The 23,557-nt window shown below is 37.3% G+C and overlaps 1 protein-coding gene across 7 annotated transcripts in view; it reads right to left on the bottom strand.

Annotated features, from left to right (window-relative positions):
- Positions 1–23,557, bottom strand: part of STIM2 (stromal interaction molecule 2) — a 161,332-nt gene that overhangs the window by 45,341 nt on the left and 92,434 nt on the right. For all 7 annotated transcript variants that reach the window (XM_055111261.2, XM_034958404.3, XM_034958405.3 and 4 more), the window contains one exon: positions 21,044–21,158. In XM_055111261.2, the coding sequence (XP_054967236.1) occupies positions 21,044–21,158 (115 nt within the window). The remainder of the gene's footprint in view (positions 1–21,043; positions 21,159–23,557) is intronic.

The following is a 23,557-nucleotide window of genomic DNA, read 5'->3' as shown; positions in this document are numbered from 1 at the left end:
AGTGATTCTTGGTCATTAATCTGTAATGGCTGGCTGGCTGCTAGGTTACTCCTTCTCTCTCTTCCTTCTTTGGAGACAAGACTCCAAATCACCTGGGGTAGGCAGATGGGGAAAGAAGTAATCACAGGACCCCATTCTGGAGGTCACAGCAGCAGATCTAGATTTGGCCACAAGACCTAAGCCAGTTACTTTCTGGCATTTATCTAACTAGAACAGGCAGGGAAGACTCCTAGTTCTCTTTGGCCATGATCCTAGGAAAACATAAGCCTGCAACTGCCACCAGCCACAGAACTAGCCTCTAGGAAACACAGGAGGAGAAAATAACACCAAAATCCAGAAAGAAACAGAGAAAGACAGGACCTGGGCCAGGGTGGATTAAGCCCCTGACTATACACCAGCACTCTCCTATTAAATAGGGATAGTTTTTAAATTAAGACAGTTTGATCTTCTCCTGTATCAATTATTTCTTAACTGGGTCATTCCATATATATATCATGTATATTCATATATATAGATTTATATTTTCATAGATATGAAAATATATATATGATTTAAATATATATGTATATATGTGTGTATATGTATATATGATTAAAATCTCCTATCATTTAAAAAAATTATTCACAACATTATCTCCCTTCATGTATCAGAGTCCCATTTCTTGGCTCTTCCTTTTTAAAGTCAACAATATCTATTGTCCTTACTTCCTGTTTAATCCATTCCAATTAGACTTTTACTTCTACCCCTACAGTGAATCTGTCTCTGTTAAGATCAATAACCTTAACTTCGACTTTGCCAATCCAATTGTCAAGTCTGTGTTGTCATCTTATTCAGATTTCTGGAACATGTGACATTGCTTTTTCTTAAAATGCTTTCTTCACTAAGCATCTAGGTCCCCACATTCTCCTGGCTCTCCTCCTATCTCACTGGCCATTTCTTCCCCACCTTCTCTCCAGGGTCCTCCTCTACTTCTTGACCTCACAGCACTCAGTCCTTCACTCTTTGCGTCATGATCTCAACCAGTATTTTTCAATGTTTTCCCCCATTATTAACAACCTCCCCCATGAGACTTCAGATTTCTGGGTTTTTCCCTAATTACTCCTATTCCCAAGAAATTTCAATGCCACATAAAACCTAAGAATGAACTTTTATTCCTGTCCCTGTCCCCCACTAGTAACCTGAATTCAATTCCACAGCAAATCCTGCCAGCTATTTCTTCAAAATATATCATGAAATCAGACTTTCCAGCCATTTCCTTCTCACCAGATTACCATCACCTGTCACCAGTTCACGCGAAGCCTCAACAGGTCTTCTACTTCTACTCCTGACCCCTTCTCCTCAAGAGTCTAATATTCACACAGTAATTACAATAATAATTTTGAAAGATAAGTCACATCACTACTTTGCTCAAAACTCCTAAATGGAGTTATACTTGCAATATACTTACATTATCCATATAGTAAATCTCAAATCCTTATTGGCCCTAACAGGTCCTATGAGATCTGTCCCTGTCTGTCTCCCTGATCAATTTGTCTCCCACCACTCTTCCCATTCCTTACTACTTTCTAGCTACATGAGCCTTCCAACAGTTTCCTAAACACTTTAAGTTTGTGCCAGCCGTAAGCCTTGGCGTGGCTGGTCCCTAAACCTGGAATATACTTCACCCAGATTGTCCCCTGACTCACCCTCTAGCGCCACTCCAATCTATAACCAAAAACCTCTTCTTGGGGGACTTCTTCCTTGACCACATTATCTAACTAGCCCTTGTTCCATCTGCTCACTAACTATACTGTTACCCTGCTTTATTTTTTCACATAAATAACCTGTACCAGCAGTTGTGTGAGTGTATATGTAGCTACACACATACATACATGCAAACTTGTTCACTGTCTCTCTAAAAGAGTGTTAACTCCATCAGGGAAGAATATCTATTTTGTTCAATGCTCTATCCCCAAAGCCTAGAATAATGCCTGTCCTGTCTCACAGGAAAAATAATTTTTTTTTTTGTTTTTTTGAGACAGAGTCTCACTCTGTCACCCAGGCTGGAGTGCAGTGTTATGATCTCGGCTCACTGCAACCTATGCATCCCAGGTTGGAACAATCCTTGTGCCTCAGCCTCTCGAGTAGCTGGAATTACAGGTGCGCACCACACCCAGCTAATTTTTGTATTTTTAGTAGGACAGGGTTTCATCATGTTGGCCAGGCTGGTCTCAAACTCCTGACCTCAAGTGATCCACCTGCCTAGACCTCCCAAACTGCTGGGATTGCAGCATAAAGTTTTGATTATATATAAATAAAGAAAGCAGGTGAGTCTGATTTTTGTAACTTGCAATCAATCAAATCATTGGTGATGAAGCATCTTTACAATCAACTTCTCATTACTTGAGGTAATTTGAGTCTCCATCTCTTGCCACTAAAAAAAAAAAAAAAAAAAAAAAAGACTCCCCAGATGGCCGAATAGGAACAGCTCCAATCTGCAGCTCCCAGCGTGATCCATGCAGAAGACAGGTGATTTCTGCATTTCCAATAGGTACCTGGTTCATCTCATTGGGACTGGTTGGGCAATGCATGCAGCCAACGGAGGGCGAGCTGAAGCAGGGAAGGGCATTGCATCACCCAAGAAGTGCAAGGGGTCGGGGGATTTCCCTTTCCTAGCCAAGGGAAGCCATGACAGACTACCTGGAAAATCGGAACACTCCCGCCCAAATACTGCGCTTTCCCCAAGGTCTTAGCAACCAGCAGACAAGGAGATTCTCTCCCGTGCCTGGTTCGGCGGTCCCACACCCACGAAGCCTTGCTCACTGCTAGCGCAGCAGTCTGAGATTGAACTGCAAGGTGGCAGCCTGGCTTGGGGAGGGGTGTGTGCCATTGCTGAGGCTTGAATAGGTAAACAAAGCAGCCTGGCAGCTGGAACTGGGCGGAGCCACCACAGCTCAACAAGGCCTACTGCCTCTAGACTCCACCTCTGTGGGCAGGGCATAGCTGAACAAAAGGCAGCAGACAACTTCTGCAGACTTAAATGTCCCTGTCTGACAGCTCTGCAGAGAGCAGTGGTTCTCCCAGCACAGCGTCTGAGCTCTGAGAATGGACAGACTGCCTCAAGTGGGTCCCTGATCCCTGTGTAGCCTAACTGGGAGACATCACCCAGTAGGGGCCAACAGACACCTCATATACGCGGCTGCTCCTGTGGGACGAAGCTTCCAGAGAAAGGATCAGGCAGCAATATTTGCTGTTCTGCAATATTTGCTGTTCTGCAGCCTCCACTGGTGATACCCAGGCAAACAGGGTCTGGAATGGAACTCCAGCAAACTCCAACAGACCTGCACCTGACTGTTAGAAAGAAAACTAACAAACAGAAAGGAATAGCATCAACACCAACAAAAAGGTCATCTACACCAAAACCCCATCTGTAGGTCACCAACATCAAAGACCAAAAGTAGATAAAACCACAAAGATGGGGAAAAACCAGAGCAGAAAAGCTGAAAATTCTAAAAACCAGAGCGCCCCTTCTCCTCCAAAGGACTGCAGCTCCTCGCCAGCAATGGAACAAAGCAGGACAGAGAATGACTTTGACAAGTTGACAGAAGTAGGCTTCAGAAGGTCGGTAATAACAAACTTCTCCGAGCTAATGCAGGATGTTCGAACCCATCGCAGGGAAGCTAAAAACCTTGAAAAAAGATTAGACGAATGGCTAACTAGAATAAACAGTGTAGAGAAGACCTTAAATGACCTGATGGAGCTGAAAACTACGGCACGAGAACTTCATGACGCATGCAGAAGCTTCAATAGCCAATTTGATCAAGTGGAAGAAAGGAGATCAGTGATTGAAGATGAAATTAATGAAATAAAGTGAGAAGACAAGGTTAGAGAAAAAAGAGTAAAAAGAAACGAACAAAGCCTCCAAGAAATATGGAACTATGTGAAAAGACCAAATCTACATTTGATTGGTGTACCTGAAAGTGATGTGGGGAATGGACCCAAGTTGGAAAACACTCTTCAGGATATTATCCAGGAGAACACCCCCAACCTAGCAAGGCAGGCCAACATTCAAATTCAGGAAATACAGAGACCACCACAAAGATACTCCTTGAGATGAGCAACACCAAGACGCATAATTGTCAGATTCACCAAGGTTGAAATGAAGGAAAAAATGTTAAGGCAGCCAGAGAGAAAGGTCGGGTTACCCACAAAGGGAAGCCCATCAGACTAACAGCGAATCTCTTGGCAGAAACCCTACAAGCCACAAGAGAGTGGAGGTCGATATTCAACATTCTTAAAGAAAAGAATTTTGAACCTAGAATTTCATATCCAGCCAAACTAAGCTTCATAACTGAAGGAGAAATAAAATCCTTTACAGACAAGCAAATGCTGAGAGATTCTGTCACCACCAGGCCTGCCTGCCTTACAAGAGCTCCTGAAGGAAGCACTAAACATGGAAAGAAAAAACCGGTACCAGCCACTGCAAAAACATGCCAAATTGTAAAGACCATCAAGGCTAGGAAGAAACTGCATTAATTAACGGGCAAAATAACCAGCAAACATCATAATGAAAGGATCAAATCACACATAACAATATTAACCTTAAATATAAAAGGGCTAAATGCCCTAATTAAATGACACAGACTGGCAAATTGGATAAAGAGTCAAGACCCATCAGTGTGCTGTATTCAGGAGAACCACATCACGCGCAAAGACTTACATAGGCTCAAAATAAAGGGATGGAGGAAGATCCACCGAGCAAATGGAAAGCAAAAAAAATCAGGGGTTGCAATCCTAGTCTCTGATAAAACAGACTTTAAACCAAGAAAAATCAAAAGAAACAAGGCTGTTACATAATGGTAAAGGGATCAATTCAACAAGAAGTGCTAACTATCCTAAATATATATGCACCCAATACAGGAGCACCCAGATTCCTAAAGCAAGTCCTTAGAGAGCTACAAAGAGACTTAGACTCCCACAGAATAATAATGGAAGACTTTAACACCCCACTGTCAATATCGGACAGATCAACGAGACAGAAGGTTAATAAGGATATCCAGGACTTGAACTCAGCTCTGCACCAAGCAGACCTAATAGACATCTACAGAACTCTCCAGCCCTAATCAACAGAACATACATTCTTCTCAGCACCACATCGCACTTATTCTAAAATTGACCACATAATTGGAAGTAAAGCACTCCTCAGCAAATCTAAAGAACAGAAATCACAAAAAACTGCCTCTCAGACCATAGTGCGATCAAATTAGAACTCAGGATTAAGAAATTCACTCAAAACTGCACAACTACATGGAAACTGAACAACTTGCCCCTGAATGACTACTGGGAAAATAACGAAATGAAGGCAGAAATAAAGATGTTCTTTGAAACCAATGAGAACAAAGATACAACATACTAGGATGTGTGGGACACATTTAAAGTAGTGTGTAGAGGGAAATTTATAGCACTAAATGCCCACAAGACAAAGCAGGAAAGATCTAAAATCGACACCCTAACATCACAATTAAAAGAACTAGAGAAGCAAGAGCAAACACATTCAAAAGCAAGCAGAAGGCAAGAAATAACTAAGATCAGAGCAGAACTGAAAGAGACAGACACAAAAAACCCTTCAAAAAATCAATCAATCCAGGAGCGGGTTTTTTGAAAAGACCAACAAAATTGATAGACCACTAGCAAGATTAATAAAGAAGAAAAGACAGAAGAATCAAATAGACACAATAAAAAATGATAAAGGGGATATCACCACCGATCCCACAGAAATACAAACTACCATCAGAGAATACTATAAACACCTCTACGCAAATAAACTAGAAAATCTAGAAGAAATGGATAAATTCCTGGATGCATACACCCTCCCAAGACTAAACCAGGAAGAAGTTGAATGTCTGAATGGAACAATAACAGGCTCTGAAATTGAGGCAATAATTAATAGCCTACCAACCAAAAGAAGTCCAGGACCAGAGGGATTCACAGCTGAATTCTACCAGAGGTACAAAGAGGAGCTGGTACCATTCCTTCTGAAACTATTCCAATCAACAGGAAAAGAGGGAATCCTCCCTAACTCATTTTATGAGGCCAGCATCAACCTGATACCAAAGCCTGGCAGAGACACAACAAAAAAAGAGAATTTTAGACCAATATCCCTGATCAACATCGATGTAAAAATCCTCAATAAAATACTGGCAAACCGAATCCAGCAGCACATCAAAAAGCTTATCCACCACAATCAAGTCAGCTTCATCCCTCGGATGTAAGGCTGGTTCAACATATGCAAATCAATAAACGTAATCCAGCATATAAACAGAACCAAAGACAAAAACCACATGATTATCTCAACAGATGAAGAAAAGGGCTTCAAAAAACTCAACAGCCCTTCATGCCAAAAACTCTCAACAAACTAGGTATTAATGGAACGTATCTCAAAATAATAAGAGCTATTTATGACAAACCCACAGCCAATATCATACTGAACGGGCAAAAACTGGAATCATTCCCTTTGAAAACCAGCACAAGACAAGGATGCCCTCTCTCACCACTCCTATTCAACATAGTGTTGGGAGTTGTGGCCAGGGTAATCAGGCAAGAGAAAGAAATAAAGGGTATTCAATTAGGAAAGGAGGAAGTCAAATTGTCCCTGTTTGTAGATGACATGATTGTATATTTAGAAAATCCCATCATCTCAGCCCCAAATCTCCTTAAGCTGATAAGCAACTTCAGTAAAGTGTCAGGATACAAAATCAATGTGCAAAAATCACAAGCATTCTTATACACCAATAACAGACAAACAGAGAGCCAAATCATGAGTGAACTCCCATTCACAACTGCTTCAAAGAGAATAAAATACCTAGGAATCCAACTTACAAGGGATGGGAAGGACCTCTTCAAGGAGAACTACAAATTGCTGCTCAAGGAAATAAAAGAGGACACAAACAAATGGAAGAATATTCCATGCTCATGGATAGGAAGAATTAATATCATGAAAATGGCCATACTGCCCAAGGTAATTTATAGATTCAATGCTATCCCCATCAAGCTACCAATGACTTTCTTCACAGAATTGGAAAAAACTACTGTTCATGTGGAACCAAAAAAGAGCCCACATTGCCAAGACAATCCTAAGCAAAAAGAACAAAGCTGGAGGCATCACACTACCTGACTTCAAACTATACTACAAGGCTACAGTAGCCAAAACAGAAGGGTACTGGTACCAAAGCAGATATATAGACCAATGGAACAGAACAGAGGCCTCAGAAATAACACCACACATCTACAACCATCTGATCTTTGACAAACCTGACAAAAACAAGAAATGGAGAAAGGATTCCCTATTTAATAAATGGTGCTGGGAAAACTGGCTAGCCATATGTAGAAAGCTGAAACTGGATGCCTTCCTTACACCTTATACAAAAATTAATTCAAGATGGATTAAAGAATTAAATGTTAGACCTAAAACCATAAAAATGCTAGAAGAAAACCTAGGCAATACCATTCAGGACACAGGCACGGGCAAGGACTTCATGACCAAAACACCAAAAGCAATGGCCATAAAAGCCAAAATAGACAAATGGGATCTAATTAAACAAAAGAGCTTCTGCAGGGCGAAAGAAACTACCATCACAGTGAACAGGTAACCTACAAAATGAGAGAAAATTTTTGCAATCTAGCCATGTGACAGAAGGCTAATATCCAGAATCTACAAAGAAGTCAAACAAATTTACAAGAAAAAAGCAAACAACCCCATCAAAAAGTGGGCAAAGGATATGAACAGACACTTCTCAAAAGAAGATATCTATGCAGCCAACAGACACATGAAAAAATGTTCATCATCACTGGTCATCAGAGAAATGCAAATCAAAACCACAATGAGATACCATCTCATGCCAATCAGAATGGCAATCATTAAAAAGTCAGGAAACAACAGATGCTGGAGAGGATGTGGAGAAATAGGAACACTTTTACACTGTTGGTGGGAGTGTAAATTAGTTCAACCATTGTGGAAGACAGTGTGGTGATTCCTCAAGGATCTAGAACTAGAATTACCATTTGACCCAGCCATCCCATTACTGGGTATATACCCAAAGGACTATAGATCATGCTACTATAAAGACACATGCACACGTGTTTATTGCGGCACTACTCACAATAGCAAAGACTTGGAACCAACCCAAATGTTCAACAATGATAGAATGGATTAAGAAAATGTGGCACATATACACCATGGAATACTATGTAGCCATAAAAAAGGATGAGTTCATGTCCTTTGCAGGGACATGGATGCAGCTGGGAACCATCATTCTCAGTAAACTATCACAAGGACAGAAAACCAAACACCACATGTTCTCACTCATAGGTGGGAACTGAACAATGAGATCACTTGGACACAGGGCAGGGAACATCACACACAGGGGCCTGTCAGGGGGAAGGGTGCTAGGGGAGGGATAGCATTAGGAGAAATACCTAATGTAAATAAGTTAATGGGTGCAGCAAACCAACATGGCACACGTATACCTAGGTATCAAACCTGCACGTTGTGCACGTGTACCCTAGAACTTAAAGTATAATAAAAAAAATACATATATATATACACACTAAAACCGAAACAATATCCTAAAACAGATTGGATACAGAAGCAGCTATGAGAATCTAACTACACTCCAATAAGTCAGACATTGAAGAGGTTTGCAAAAATGCAAGACAATGTTAGTCTTCTCATTATTTTTATTTTGGAAAATATAATTTATTTTAAATAAAAAGATTACTTTTATATTTAAAAAAGACTTAGACAAACTGCTCAAATTTTAAAATGAAACTTTGTACTAAAAGAGAAGATACACTATACTGTAACTGCAAGCCACTCAACAAAGCATGTTGAACAATCAGTTATGCAGAGGAATTTATTAAGCGTTTAGTTTTGTCATAAATTCAGCCTCCCATACTTAATATACTGCAGTTCCATTAGAATCTAGAGTGATTACTCTTTTGGGCATCCTTGAAAACCACTCACAGAATCCAGACACAGTCCTAAAGCATATATTCACTAACTTAAAACTTCACCTGCCCTCATTCAAAAGCTTCCAATTTACACATCTAAAAGTTAATGCAGTCTAAGGTCATCAACAGATTCATGCAGTTGAGCATGCTCATTAAAAACAGATGAGAGAAATTTAGACAACTAACAAAGCAGATCAATCTTCAACTATCTCACACTGCAATCTGGGATATGCTTACCTTTGCTAAGGTCACAGGCTCGGGATCAGTGGGAATGCAGCTAGCACACAGAAACCTATTATTATTCATTGCAGTAGAGCTGTAGCACTATCATTAAAAGTCTCCCATAAAATATTTGGTACTGGTCAAAACAGGGAAAATAATGATGTTAGAATTCTATATGCTTACAATATATAATTTAGAAACCAAACAAATGCATAAGCCAATTTAAAAGTTAAGGAATCTCTTGGGCCTCCCTTCTCTAATTACTTGCCCCTCCACTGCCACTTTCCCCAACCCGCCTCCATCCCCTTCCACAAAGTTCAAGACATTGTTCAACAAGGATTGTCACTCAAATTCATCACAGAAAATGAATTCTAAGAAGGATTTAAAAATTGTTAGTGATATGCCTGTGAGTCACTGCCATCCAGCAATGGAGAATTATTCTGTCAGCAAGTTTCTTGCCTGTCTGAGCTTACATTATTTTCTTATTAGCCTAACAAAATCTTTTCAATCCATAAACTGACACAATTATCCATGAAGAAAAAGAAAGTTGACATGAAACAAAATATGTAATAAGGCTGACATAAAACAAAATATATAATAAGACTACCACTAACACATAGTAGGTGTTCAAAAAGTAATTGCTGAATTATTTTTTAATGTTCAACTTTAAAAATATCAGTCCAGTGCTTCCCTTTTCTCTTTTAAGCAGCCCAGATCTACCAGTTCTTAAGAAAACCTTCTACCTGATCAGACTACCCATTTAAAATTACCATTACATTTCTCTCCATTTTCTTGCCTATTCCTTAAATAGGGGGTCACCCACTGTTTCTACTTTGTACATACTCATTCTCTTAACTCCTTCATTGTGGTGAAATATCCATAACATAAAATTTACCATCCTAACCAATTTTAAGTATACAATTCAGTGGTATGAAGTATATTCATATTGTTGTGCAACCATCATCACAATCCATCTCCAGAACTCTTTTCATCTTATTACACAAAACTGAAATTCTGTATCCATTCAACAACTCCCTGTTCTCTCCTCCCCACAGACCCTGGCAACCAAACATTCTACTTTCTGTCTCTATGATTCTGACTACTCTAAGTACTTCATTGAAGTGGAATCCCGCAATATTTTTTATGTGACTGGCTTTTTTCACTTAGCATAATGTTCTCAAGGTTTATCCATGTTGTGCGTATGTCAGAATTTTCTTACTATTCCATTGTATGCATATTCCACATTTTGCTTATCCATTCATTCATCAATGGACACTTGGGTTGCTTCCACTTAAATCTTGCTCAAGATTTGAGTGTGTGTGTGTGAGTGTGCATGTACGTCACTCCGTTCCCCATACCAATATTTAAATTTCCTGAAGGTTAATGATTTTTTTTTGATACAGGGTCTCGGTCTGTCATCCAGGTTGTAGTGCAGTGGCACAAACATGGCTCACTGCAGCCTTGACCTCCTGAGTACATGTGATCCTCCTGCCTCAGCCTCCTGTGTAGCAGGGACCACAGGTGCATACTACCAAGACTGGCGAATTTTTTTCATTTTTTGTTGAGATGGAGTCTCACTTTGTTGGCCAGGCTAGTCTCAGGCTAGAACTACTGATCTTCCTGCCTGTTAATAATGATTTTATTCTTGCCAAATCTAATGGGTTTTTTCACATATATCATATTTCTCGTGTCAAGCTACTAGCCACTTTTCATCTTTCCTCTCTCTAACCCCCACTGTTGGAGGAGAGGGGAGGGGGAAGAGGAAAGTGGAGGAAAGAAATCACTTACAAAGATGCATACAATGCAAAGAGAATAAAAGATGAAAGATGTTGCTGGACCAGGAAGATAAAATGAAGCTGAGGTAAAGACACTTACAAAATATATGAGATCCTTAATAACAGTTAAAAAAGGCAGACAAAGAAGGAAGCAAAATCAGTCACAGGATTCACAATATAAACACAAAATGTCTGCTCAGCAGTACATCTATTCTTATTACTGAGACCTAAATGAAGAATTACTCAGGAGGACTCTTGGCAGACACTTTGCAATATGGCAGGTCTATGCGCCCTACTATATTACCGTCTATCCCTTCCTGAAAACACTCCCCTCTCTAGATGCTCATGACACTGTGCCTTCCTGATTCTCCCTCCATGTCTCTGATGGCCATTACTGATTTCATTCATCAATTCTTTGCCTTTGCCTTAATGCCAGTCTTCCCCAAGGCTACTCTCTCCCTTTCCTTCTTTTAGTGAACTCTCAATTTATATGACTTGAATTATTATACCTTTACGTGAGTGAATCACAAATCTCTTTGTTTGCTTTTACAACATTGCCCTTATGCAACTATAATCTCCCAGTGATAAACACCTGTTTTGCATTTTTTTTAGCTGATTACTTGGTAAGAAAATTTGCTGGAAATAAAAACGATAAATTTCCCTCTATGAAAACTACCATTCTGTTTCATTTTGTCAGACTGATCTAGATTCTTAATTTCAAACTATTAAGTAATTATCTGATTAAAACACTGAAATCAAAAGTATCTAAATGGTCTATTATTTTCAACATCCTGAAAGAATTAATGTTGATGCAAAGAGAGGGAGAAACAGAAGATTATCCAAGGGTTAGAAGAATGCTTACTGAGGACCTTTTATTGAAGAGGTTCTTATCTTTAAAATATAAAACCAGATGAGATGAGAAAGATAGAAAGATATAAGCTTTATTTGTTCTATTCTATGCAGAGTAACCATCCAGAGAGTGAAACGGTTTTTAATTATAAGATATAAAAACATGCTAAGTGATTTATTCTATTTTTTATCATTCATTTCCTCTGAGCTATACATTTATATATGTAATATATACGTAAATATACATATCAGAATCAAAGAAATGTTTAGAATTTTTAGAAAGAGCAGAGGTCATATTCAAATTCAAAAGGCTGGCTAATACTTTGGAAAGTTTTAGCTTTCATTGTATTAATATTTGTAATTTACATTATTTCTATTACATTCACTACTAAAATGCTAAGTAACATTCAGTTAAATGGGGGGGAAAAGACTTAAGTAAGCATAAGACTTGTCTGAGAAAGAAACAAAAATTAACTGACCATCTTTGAAGACAATGTCATTCTCAACAAACAAGTCCTTTATTCAAAAGCAGCAAATAAAATATTTGTTCTACATAAAGTAGAATATAATATAGTGACTCTCCTGCAATAACATACATTTCAAAATCTAAAACTATTTCCTGAGTCACTCCTTCCCACCTCTTTCCCAAAACAAAGAAGGATAAAGGAAAATGTAACACACATTCATATGCAACTGATTTCCAACTACTAGGAAAAGGGTAGAAAGGACAATATGATGTCCAAAAAAGGCTACTGTTTCCTAGATAGTCCATCACAGTGAAAAGTGGACAGCCCTCATTTTTACCTTCTGCAGAAGGTTCTTTTACTGTACTCCAAACTTGAGGTATCCCTTGAGTCTGTGAACATAGCAGAGGAGAAATGTAGAATTCAGGTGTATAGAAAACCATAATAAGGCAAACTCACAAACAATCTTAGAATAGTACCTCCTTAAATCATAAGAAAAGCTTCACATGTTGAATTATATACTGGAAAACCTGTTATGTGAGAAAAAACAAGGCTCAAAACATTTATTTCACGTGTTCCTACAGAATAGAATTGTCAAGTTTTCTACAGGACAGAGAGATGTAATAGGTAGTGGTCTCTACATCTTCTTCTGAGAGGGGGTCTCTATTTCAGAATAAAACCAAGAACAATCTACGTAAAGAAGGCAGGATTGTCTCAAAGTATCTTCCACAAACTAAAAAGACAGAATTAATCCCAGCAAATCAGCATATGCAATGATCCAAAATCTCCAAAACACAAGTGCACTTAAGTGAAAGAGGAAGAACTGAGAATAATAAAACAAAAAGAGAAAGAGAAAAAGAAGAAAATTAATAAAACCACAACAGCCCTGATGGGTAGATTTGAAGTGAAGGGAATAGAGACACTAAAATGCTAACATAAGATCATGATTAAGAGCAATCAGCAACTTACTGTGAGTGCTCTGAACTCATTTGGATAATTTTATAAAAGAAAGTTATTTGATAATAAAGGGAAAAGGGAGCAAACTCTGTATGAAGTACAAAAATCAATTATAACTAATGATTAATACAAAACAATGTTTGCCAAATTTGTAAATTAATCAAGAAAGACACTATTTTTCTAGCAAACCCATGTTAAACTCCCTTAAATGTTGGTTGACAGAGTGAATGAGCAACATACTGGTGTCACCTATTCTCTTCACAAAAGAAACCTGGACTATTAAAGACCTTTTGTTAGTGGTAGAAATGATGACATCTGTTACTCTGAAACTACACTCTACCTCAAGAATGGACCTTCCCTTGCATAAGGTGCTTTCTGTGAACAATTAAAAATCAATCCCTCCACTGTGGCTATAACAAGAGCTTCCCCTAAAGCTAAAAGCACTGTAGGAAAGTGGAAAAGTGTTAAAACCTGATTTACTAAAATAGCACAGGTATTTGTAGCATATTAACAGCCTTGTGTTTCTTCAATGCGCTACATTAAGTACAAATATCCTCCTAGCTATTAATCTAGCACAGTGTCTCTCACTGAAGGAGTGACAAAAGATGAAAGTAAATGTTCCTTAATGCAGCTCGTCTGGCTTTACTTAACTTCTGTAGGTGGATGGACATGCTTTTCCTTTTATTATCCCACAGTGCCTTCTACATAATCTCAGTTACAGATCACAGCACATCCCTTAATTACTTGTTAAAAGATCTTTCTCCAACACACTGTAGATGGGTGGAGGACAGAGAACACATTCTTCATCTGTGTATCTTTTGTACCTAGGACAAGGGCTTTCTCATAATAAGCATTTACTAGAAAATTTTTCCTGTATGAATCAGTTAAATAAACCCCCTCTCCAAGCCCAGTGGATCCAAAAATCACAGGGAGAAAAAAACTGGAATTCATTCTAAACACAGGGGAAAAGTTAACCCAAATCTTCCTTTAAAACACTGCTCAGAATTCATGTTTCATTCTTCCCACTCAAAGCCACATTATATTCAACTCAATGCTAATGTTCCTGCCAATAGTGAATTTGTCTTTTTATAACTCTTCTACATTACCAGGCCTTCTAAAGCAAGAAGCTATAGTAGCTCTTAATACTTAGTGCAATGATGATAAAATGCTAAAATACACTATCACCTCCCACACAGTAAATATTGCTAATAGATAATTGCTAAAATAATACCCTTTTTTGCTATCAAGACAGATACAGACCAAGCTTCCTTAATACAGTGCTCCAGCGAATCACTATGGATTGGTAAGCACTGGAATATGAGTGGAATCATACTTGCCACTCTTGGAGCTGCCCATCAGATTTACACAGAGACTCACTACAGTCTGGTCTCCTTCTCCGACCCAATCTCCCAGTATTCTCCAACTCAGCTGCCTCTTCCAGCAATATGAGTTTGCAATATCCCATAAATGTGCCATGGTCAGATTTACCTTCCAAAAACAGTAGTAATAGATATCTGTTCATCACTTACTATGTGGTAGACAACTTTTACTCCCATTTAACAGATGACAGAACTAAGACATGAGATGGTTATGCACTACATGGTAAGAGCAAAAGACAAAATTTTTAAAGTGTTTATTATTATCTCACATACACTAAAAATGTATTATCTCTTGTGTAAATTATGCTTATTTGAAGGATTTAGCATTTACATCTGGACCCATTTTAATGTGCTAACTTGTATATCCCTCTCTTATGTCTATGAAAATTTTATCTTTCAAAGTCTTATTGAAGAGCCATCTCCCTAATGAAGCCTTCCCTGTAATAATCTGTCCATTCTCTTAGATTCCTGCAATCGTGTCATTTATATAGTATTTAATCAAACCTTCTTGAATTGCTATTTAACATTTCATCTGCATACATGCAAAACATTGTTAAACTCCTGGAGGAGAAAGGTTGTCTCTCATACTTCCTTATTTTCTACTAATGAGTGTGATGCATATTGTAAATATACAAATAAATATTTTGTTGATGGATGCCACAAAGATAACACTACCTTATTATCTGCAAGGCTTACGTTTTAAGTTCCTCTTCTGATAATGCTAAACAATACACACTTTTCTATTTACAGTTTTTTTATTCTAGTCTCATTGCAACCCACATCATACACTTTAAAGAGCTGGTGGATTTTATCAACATTTAGAAATCCCTTTATACTTTCATACCCAGAAGAAAAATCTTATGGATATAAAGGTTCTAGATATTTTTAAAATATTTATAACTTCCCTTACTTTTAGGAATTTTATATCAATGGCCAGAAATTTTTTTCTTTATATTTCCTTTTATAAAATATTTATATTTTCGCTGTCCTAAACAAAAAGAAAATACTCTTGGTCATTTAGTCTCTGGCTAGCCTTTAGGTACACTTGAAAATAACCATTATTAAGTGCCTGTATCTTTCTTGTCTCAGACTATTTCAGTTGCTTTAAATTTTTAACCCTTAAATAAATAAACATTATCTTAAATTTCCAAATGTCTATTCAATTTGTAAAGCCCAAAATTAAACAGTGACCTTAGGTAGGTTAAGACTTGTGCTGAACAGGATGGAAAGATTACCTCATGGTTGTCACATGTTATAATAACTAACCCAGTGAGTTTTCATTTTAAAAACAGTCTTACTTAATCAGTTTTTTATCTACTATAGTCTCTAAATCTTGTATATAACAAATAATTTTCTATCTACATTTTCCTGCATTAGGTATCTGGCTACTATTTAAATACATTCAGTAATTCTCACAACGTATCCAGTTTATCAAAATCTATCTGAAATCTAACACTAGTTTTTAAATGGCTTTCATTTGCATTAGACAGCTGCCATGTGCAACTTGACCAAGCATTCTCTCTACACACAGACACAGACACACATACACACACACACACACACACACACACACACACACACTGCATTAAAGTCATTGCTGAAATTCTATTTGAGGTCAGGATCAACTTCTGCATAAAACAATTTTACTTTTCCGCAGTTGACAACATTCCAGAAAGATCTTGGGTACATTTCACTGTCCAGAGTTTGCACACAATGATGGTACATATATAGCTTAGTCTGTTCATTTTATCAATAAATATTGTGAGACTAAGTCAAAAACAGTATAAAACTTTGAATATGGCAGAACTTTTTAGTTTATTTCGCATTATTACTGAATGATAGAATCAACCTTTACTAAGTGCCTAACAGGTGTTGCCATAAATTATGTCAGGTACTTTTACTACATTACTGATTTATGTCACACAAGAATTACATTTTATAAGTGAATTTTCAAAATCTGTCCAATGCCTCACTGTTCATAAATAGAAGAGCCAGAATTTAAAGCTGTATAGTTTGAAAGCCTACATACTTTCTATAGCATGCCACCTCCACTTTCACTTCTAGCAAATTTTCAGGTAACTAAAGAAGGAGGCTGGGTGTGGTGACTCCCACCTGTAATCCCAGCACTTTAGGAAGCCAAGACAGGAGGACTGCTTGAGGCCAGGAGCTGGAGACAAGACTTGGCAACATAGTAAGATCCCGTCCCAACAAAAAATAAAAAATAAGCCAGTCGTGGTGGTATACGCCCGTAGCCTCAACTACTCTAGTGGCTCACTTGAGCCCAGGAATTTGAGGCTGCAGTGAGGTATGATCACACCACTGCACTCCGGCCTGGGTCACAGAGCAAAACCTTGTCTATTTCAAGAAAAAAAAAGATGCCATGGGGGAGCTACCATTTATGTTCTACTTCTTGTCTCCTTCTAGAACTCCTGGGTCAACCCAAACACCACCTTCTGTGTATAATAGTGAGCTAATCACTCCCTCCAGTGAGCTACCTCCATACCCTAAACTTACTTCTATTATTGTACATATCACCTTATAGTGTAATTATTTGTTTTCTTTGTCTTTCCTACTCAGCAATTTTCTCTGTATACCCCAGATTCATGTTTAACTCATCATTAATCCCCAGGATCCAATGCAGTGCTTGTTTAGCACCTAATAGATACAGTCTATTTTGCTGCACGTGCTGCTGTAACATGAATTACTTTATGTGCCAGTAGTAATTAGGGGTCACGTCAACGCAAAAGTCACATCATTTCACATGTGACTTTTCCAAACATGGTATCATTTCACATTGCCAAGTAATATCAAATGGATGCAAGGTGTACTAACTGCCAATACAGCAAGCTACAAACAGGAGCTTCCACTTACCCTCCTTCTTTATCTTTGCTCAATTTGGCCAGAGCCTCTGTCTTGGAAATGCTTGTTACTCGGTTCTCATCTTCATGCACTTTGCCCTTGTCTTCATTTTTTAGCAACCTCAACTCTACTAGAACCCCCCATCCATCCTTCTATAAAGTTATCTTCATTATTTTTTAATGTAAATTCCTATATCTACTATATAGTATGTATTGATTAGGAATTTGAAATTCTTTTTAGCGGTACAAGTTTTTTTTTTTTTGAGACGGAGTGCAGTAGCGCACTCCCAGGTTCAAGTGATTCTGCTGCCTAAGCCTCCCTAGTAGCTGGGATGACAGGAGCACGCCACCAAGCCTGGTTAATTTTTGTATTTTTAGTAGAGACAGGGTTTTGCCATGTTGGCCAGGCTGGTCTTGAACTCCTGACCTCAGGTGCTCTGCTTGCCTCGGCCTCCCAGAGTGCTGGGATTACAGGCATGAGCCACTGCGCCTGGCCTGTACTAGTATTTTTATTAATACTGTTAATGCCATGGCTAATAAGTTGTACAGGTTTTGAGTAATCTCCTTCAGTCCCATTTTTCCCATAAACTGTCATTTTTAAGTCCAAAATTTTAAAAAACGTTAAGTTTTTAAGAAATGTACATAATGTCTAATAACAGAAATGCCTGTACTCAAAACATTTGACCAACTAAATTACTAAGCATCCAATACTTATCAGGCATTACACTTTCATTCATTCAACAATTATTTACTGAATATCAAAGTGAATATTCACTACTGAATACAAAGTGAATGCACTGTGCTAGGCATGGGAGACACAACAATGATGAGCAAAGAATGAATGCATATATTTGCATGTGTATGTATGTGTGTGAGTGCGTTTTATATATACATAAATACACACACACACACACAAACATACACACTTTCTGTATAAATACATATATACACACACACACACATTTTTGTATATATTCAATTAAACAACCTTGAATTACATGTTATTGTTAGGGGTACATTCTAATCTCTACTTCAGCAGTTTTCAAACTTTTTCAGAAGAACTACTTTTCGTTTCTCCAGGGAAATTTTCAACAGAAACAAAATATAACAGATAAAAGCAGAGCCCAGCACACTCAACATGCCCTGTCTCTGGGACTCCTCCTGGAGCCTGAATGTTTTAAAAACCAGTGCTCTGGCAACAATACCCCACCCTTACATGACCGCTTTAATAAACAGAGTCTGACATGGGTTGAGAAAAATCAATTAGGTCATTATAAAGCTTCTAGTGAAAGTTTATTATCACTTGACTCCTCTCTCTTTCATCCCATACAGCTGCATTACTAGGAATCCTGAGACTACTTCTGCCAGACTCTGTAAGGTTATATAGCCAACTGGGGCTTAGAGAAAAGGAAGCAGAGAGGAGATAACTTAGGCCAACTGTTTGAACTGGGGAAATCCCTCATTATCATAATGGTTAGATCTCAAGATTAAGGTGAAAGCCTAGGGAAAAAGAGGTTTAAGAGGTCATTCAACTTGAAAAGGCCTTAGCTTAAAAAAAAAAAAAAAAATCAAGTAAACAAACATTCTCATAGATCACAAAAGATCTCACCAAAGTCACTAGGGTGGGAAAACAGAAAGGAGTTTAAGAATAGAGTCCTCTTTATTTAGGACACATTAATAAACAAAACATACAACGTTCCCCTACTCTATAACACTTACATTCTTGGAGGTGAGGCAAAGGGAGATATATATAATGAATAAGTCAATTATATAGTATCTTAGAAGGTGATACACGATGGGGAAAAGGAAAGTGTGAAGCTGAGTAAGAAAGATCAAGAGTACCAGAAAAAAAAAAATGAGTAAAAGGGGAGGTTAGCAATGTTAAATAAACAGGGTGGCCAGAGTGGTTTCACTGAGACCATAACCCTTGATAAAGACTTTAACAAAGGAGGTGATGGAGTTAGCCATGAGGATGTATGCATTCCTGCATTTGTGGAATAGCCACAGGTCCAGAATGAATGGAGCACAGTGAGCGAGAGAGATGCATGGAATAGAAGAGGTAAGAGATGAGAGAGAGGTGGAAACAGAAGGCAGAACATGTAGAGGCTTACGGGTCTTTGTAAAGATTTGGACTATTACTCTGAGTCACTACAGAGTAATGAGCAGATCTAATTTACATTTTAGAGTACTCTGCTAGGTAAAGAAGAGACTACAGCAGAGCACAAACACAGGGAGATGAATTAGGCTGTCACAATTATCCAGGCAAGAGACGATGGTGGCTGAACAAAGGTAGTACAAGACCTAAGTGGTCAAATATTTTTTTCTTCATTCAAACACAGTCAAGTGGGTTCCAATCAATGTATTACATACTTTAATCCTTAAAAAAATACTAATAGCAATAGACTCTGTAATGGATCTCCACCTCCCTTCTTAGTATCTATGGATTGCTGAGCTATATCGTGTCAATAAAATAAGTTTTTTGCTGAGTTCCCCACCATTTTCACTTTTCCTCATGAAACTGATATTTGTTTATTTCTATTCCTATCCGAGCTCATGTTATTTTAAAATGGTGTAGGGAAGAGAAATGGAGAGGTCTTTTTAAAGTCTATATATTTTTCTTTTAAGTGCATAATTGTTTTCTTCTTTCTTCCCCAACCCAAGTGTATTTCAACAGAAACACATGTAAGCAAGCTATCTACCATCTTCTACACTAAGAAAAATACTGAGCATTGGTGGGACAGTTTTCTTTATTTTCCCACTTCTAAATGTTATCATAATGACTCAAGTAAACTTTATTATTTCTTTACACTCTTAATTGGTAATCTGTCCCTTTAATTTCATTTTTCAGAGAAAAATATATGCTTACAATATAATTGCTGACTTTTATGAAAGAACAGAAGCATTAGAAAGAAGGAATTTTAGTTGAGTTACTGAAAACAAAATGTAAGTTTAGGGGACTTGTAAAATTTTTTTAATTTTAGTAACTTCCTAGTATATGGAACCAAGTTGAGATTTTTAGATCACAGACTTTTCCTGTACTAAACAATTACTGTCCATAATACACCTTGAGAACTTAACAGTAGAAAGGGAATAAAATACCAATTATCCAATTTTATCATACACCTATTACGAGACATCATAAAGGATTTACTTAAGAAAAAGCTTAACAGTAATAGCCTCCTAAAAACATTAGGAACTATTCTCCACAACTAAAAGGAAAACTTTGTGTTTCCGTATGTTTATTTGCTAAACCTTTTATAATGTCATGTAATAGCTGAAATAATGCTTTATAACTTTAGGCTCTCAGATATGCATTATCTTATTTATTCTACTATAATTATATGAGAACAGCCTGATGCTTAATGACTCTCAGAAAGATAAAAATCATCTTTCAAAAACAAGAAGGGAAAATTATTTACTAAAATATAAATATCCTCACAGAAATGTTATTTTGATTTTTTTGGTAAAAGCATACTATAAGTGAGTTGAGAACAACTAAGCAGGCTAGATGTGCAGAAGGGGAAGGAGCCAGATGACGAAGGCAGTCTTACCTTCTGACGTTTTCCATCGTTTCCATAAATCCTCAATCGTTATATGTTTATCTTCTCTGTGCAGATGGCTGTGTTTATTAGTAGCATCTTTATATTTCATATCTTCTCTGATGAACTATAGAAGAGAAAACACTAAGTTAAATATAAATTCATTACCTTAGTCTTGATAACTGGAGAAAAAGATGAAATCTGATATCCAGTGGGTGACTATTTTCAAACAGTAACTGGTAAATTTTTGGTACTGTAGTCACATTATTCTTACATGTTTGTAAAATGTATTTAATGAAATGTCTTCTGCTACTAATCGTAATGCCACCACCACCAGCAACAGCAGTAGAAGTACTTAGTCAATGTTTATTATTTACCGGGTATTATTCTAAGTTATATAACAAATAGGTGTATACAGTCACCCCCTCCTTATCTGTGGGTTCAGTATTCGTGGGATTGAAAATATTTGGGGGAAAATGGATGGCTGTGTCTGTACTGAACAGGTACAGAGTTTTAAAAATCATTATTCCCTAAACAATATATTACAACAACAACTATTTACATAGCATTTACACTGTATTAAGTACTGTAAGTAATCTAGAAACAATTTATATGGAAGGATGTCTGTAGGTTATATCCAAATGCTATATCATTTTTATATAAGGGATTTGAGTATCCATGAATTTTGGTATCCGCAGGGAAGAGGGAGTCCTGAAACTAATCCCCCACAGACACCAAGGGACCACTGTATATCTGTCCATACAGAGAAAGTCATTTACCTTTACGACAGTCCTATAAGGAAAGCATTATTTATCTTCATTCAGTAGATGAGAAACCAAGGCCCAAAGAGGCTAAGTAATTTGCCCAAGGTTGAAAAAAGAATGAATATCAGAGCTGAAATTCCAACGCAAGCCATTTGGTTATATTCAACAGCATAATATACTGCCTCAATATCACTGCATTCATTTTTACCAAATACTTGGTGACAGCGATGTTTCAAAACATAATAAATAATAATCTTCTCAATTACTGCATCATATTTCTATGTTCTTCTGCCTTTTTTAAGCTACTACTTTTAATTCAAAGACATTTGATTATGGTGTTTAGAGCTAAAGTATACTTTACAAAACTGAAGTATACCTTCTATTAATCTTACTTTGAAATATAGAGAGAGATAGGCTGAGGCAGGAGAATTGCTTGAGCCCAGGAGTTTGAGGCTGCAGTGAGCTATGATTGCACCACTGCACTCCAACCTGGGCAACAAGGCAAGAACCTGTCTCTTAAAAAAAAAAAAAAAAAGGCATTAAAATTATCTTTGCTAAAAACTAACCTGTTCTATTTTACTTTTTAAACCATTTCCCATTGTCTAACAATAAAAAGCAAACTCCATTTTATGGCTTAATACCACTTATTAATCTTATCTCTGAGAATCTTTTAGGCCTTATCTCTTGATACTTTCCTCATATATGTACCCATTGCTCTAATTATGTGAAACTAATAGTTTTTAAATTGCTTATGCTTTTTCTACCTCAATATTTTTTATTTTTCTTGCTTCGTTATTTTATGTGGTATCTTTTTTTTCTATTGTTCCAAAACTATAAGATCACATAAAAGATTTCAGAAGTCCACAATGCAGAAACTGAAAATTCCCCCACAGCTACAAATGCCAGAGGCATATTTTTCTGACTTTTACACTGGCAATGAACATCACCTTCAGACAAAACACCAAATTCTGCCTGAGTAGAGTTGCTCTCTACTGAAACTAAAAAAGAAAATTTTAACAATTGTATAATATTGAGCAAATCATTTAACTTTTCTGAGGCTCGACAACCTTGGGAGCAAAATAAAGAAACAATGTTCTAGGATCAACAACACTGTTGAACATGTGGTCATTCAGCAGAGTAGTGTCAGCATTATGGCAATTAGAAAACACTTCCACAGCAACTGGGCCAAGCATATGATAAATATGCTCACCTTGTCCACCCTGTACATATATACTGGAAATTAAACATCTGGTCTTTCGTCATCAAAAGTTTGAAAAGTACTAAACTAAAAAAATCTATGTAATCTGTTGTCTGCTCTAAATAGTGCCTTACTCCTTTTTACTAAATGCTGCCTTAAGTTATACTTAAGGGGGCCTGCCTGAATGCTACAAGTCCTCCTGTCATCCAACTCTTCTTGACTGACACCTTCAAAATCCAGTAGAGACTACCAAAGAGATGCTCAGAAATTGTCTCTATCTTGGAAAAAGTCCAAGAGCTGGAAAGAAATTCTAGACTGAAAATCATAATAATGGACACCGCGGGGAGGAAATCTGCCTTGGAAATGGTCCAATCAGTTGGAACAAATGGCAACTGTTTCATTTATGTAATATATATTAAAGACAATGTCCTAAAAAATTATCTGTACTACATGAACTCAAACAATCTAAACGTGCAGTTCTGTGATTTCAGGATCAATATATTACAGAAAATAAGCAAATTTCCACATGACTAGATGTGGTATTCTAGCCACTTAACTATTTTA

Source organism: Pan paniscus, chromosome 3 (assembly GCF_029289425.2).
Source record: "Pan paniscus chromosome 3, NHGRI_mPanPan1-v2.0_pri, whole genome shotgun sequence".
Classification (NCBI taxonomy): domain Eukaryota; kingdom Metazoa; phylum Chordata; class Mammalia; order Primates; family Hominidae; genus Pan; species Pan paniscus.
Note: the sequence above shows the minus strand (reverse complement) of the source record. Positions and strands in the feature narration are given on the sequence as shown.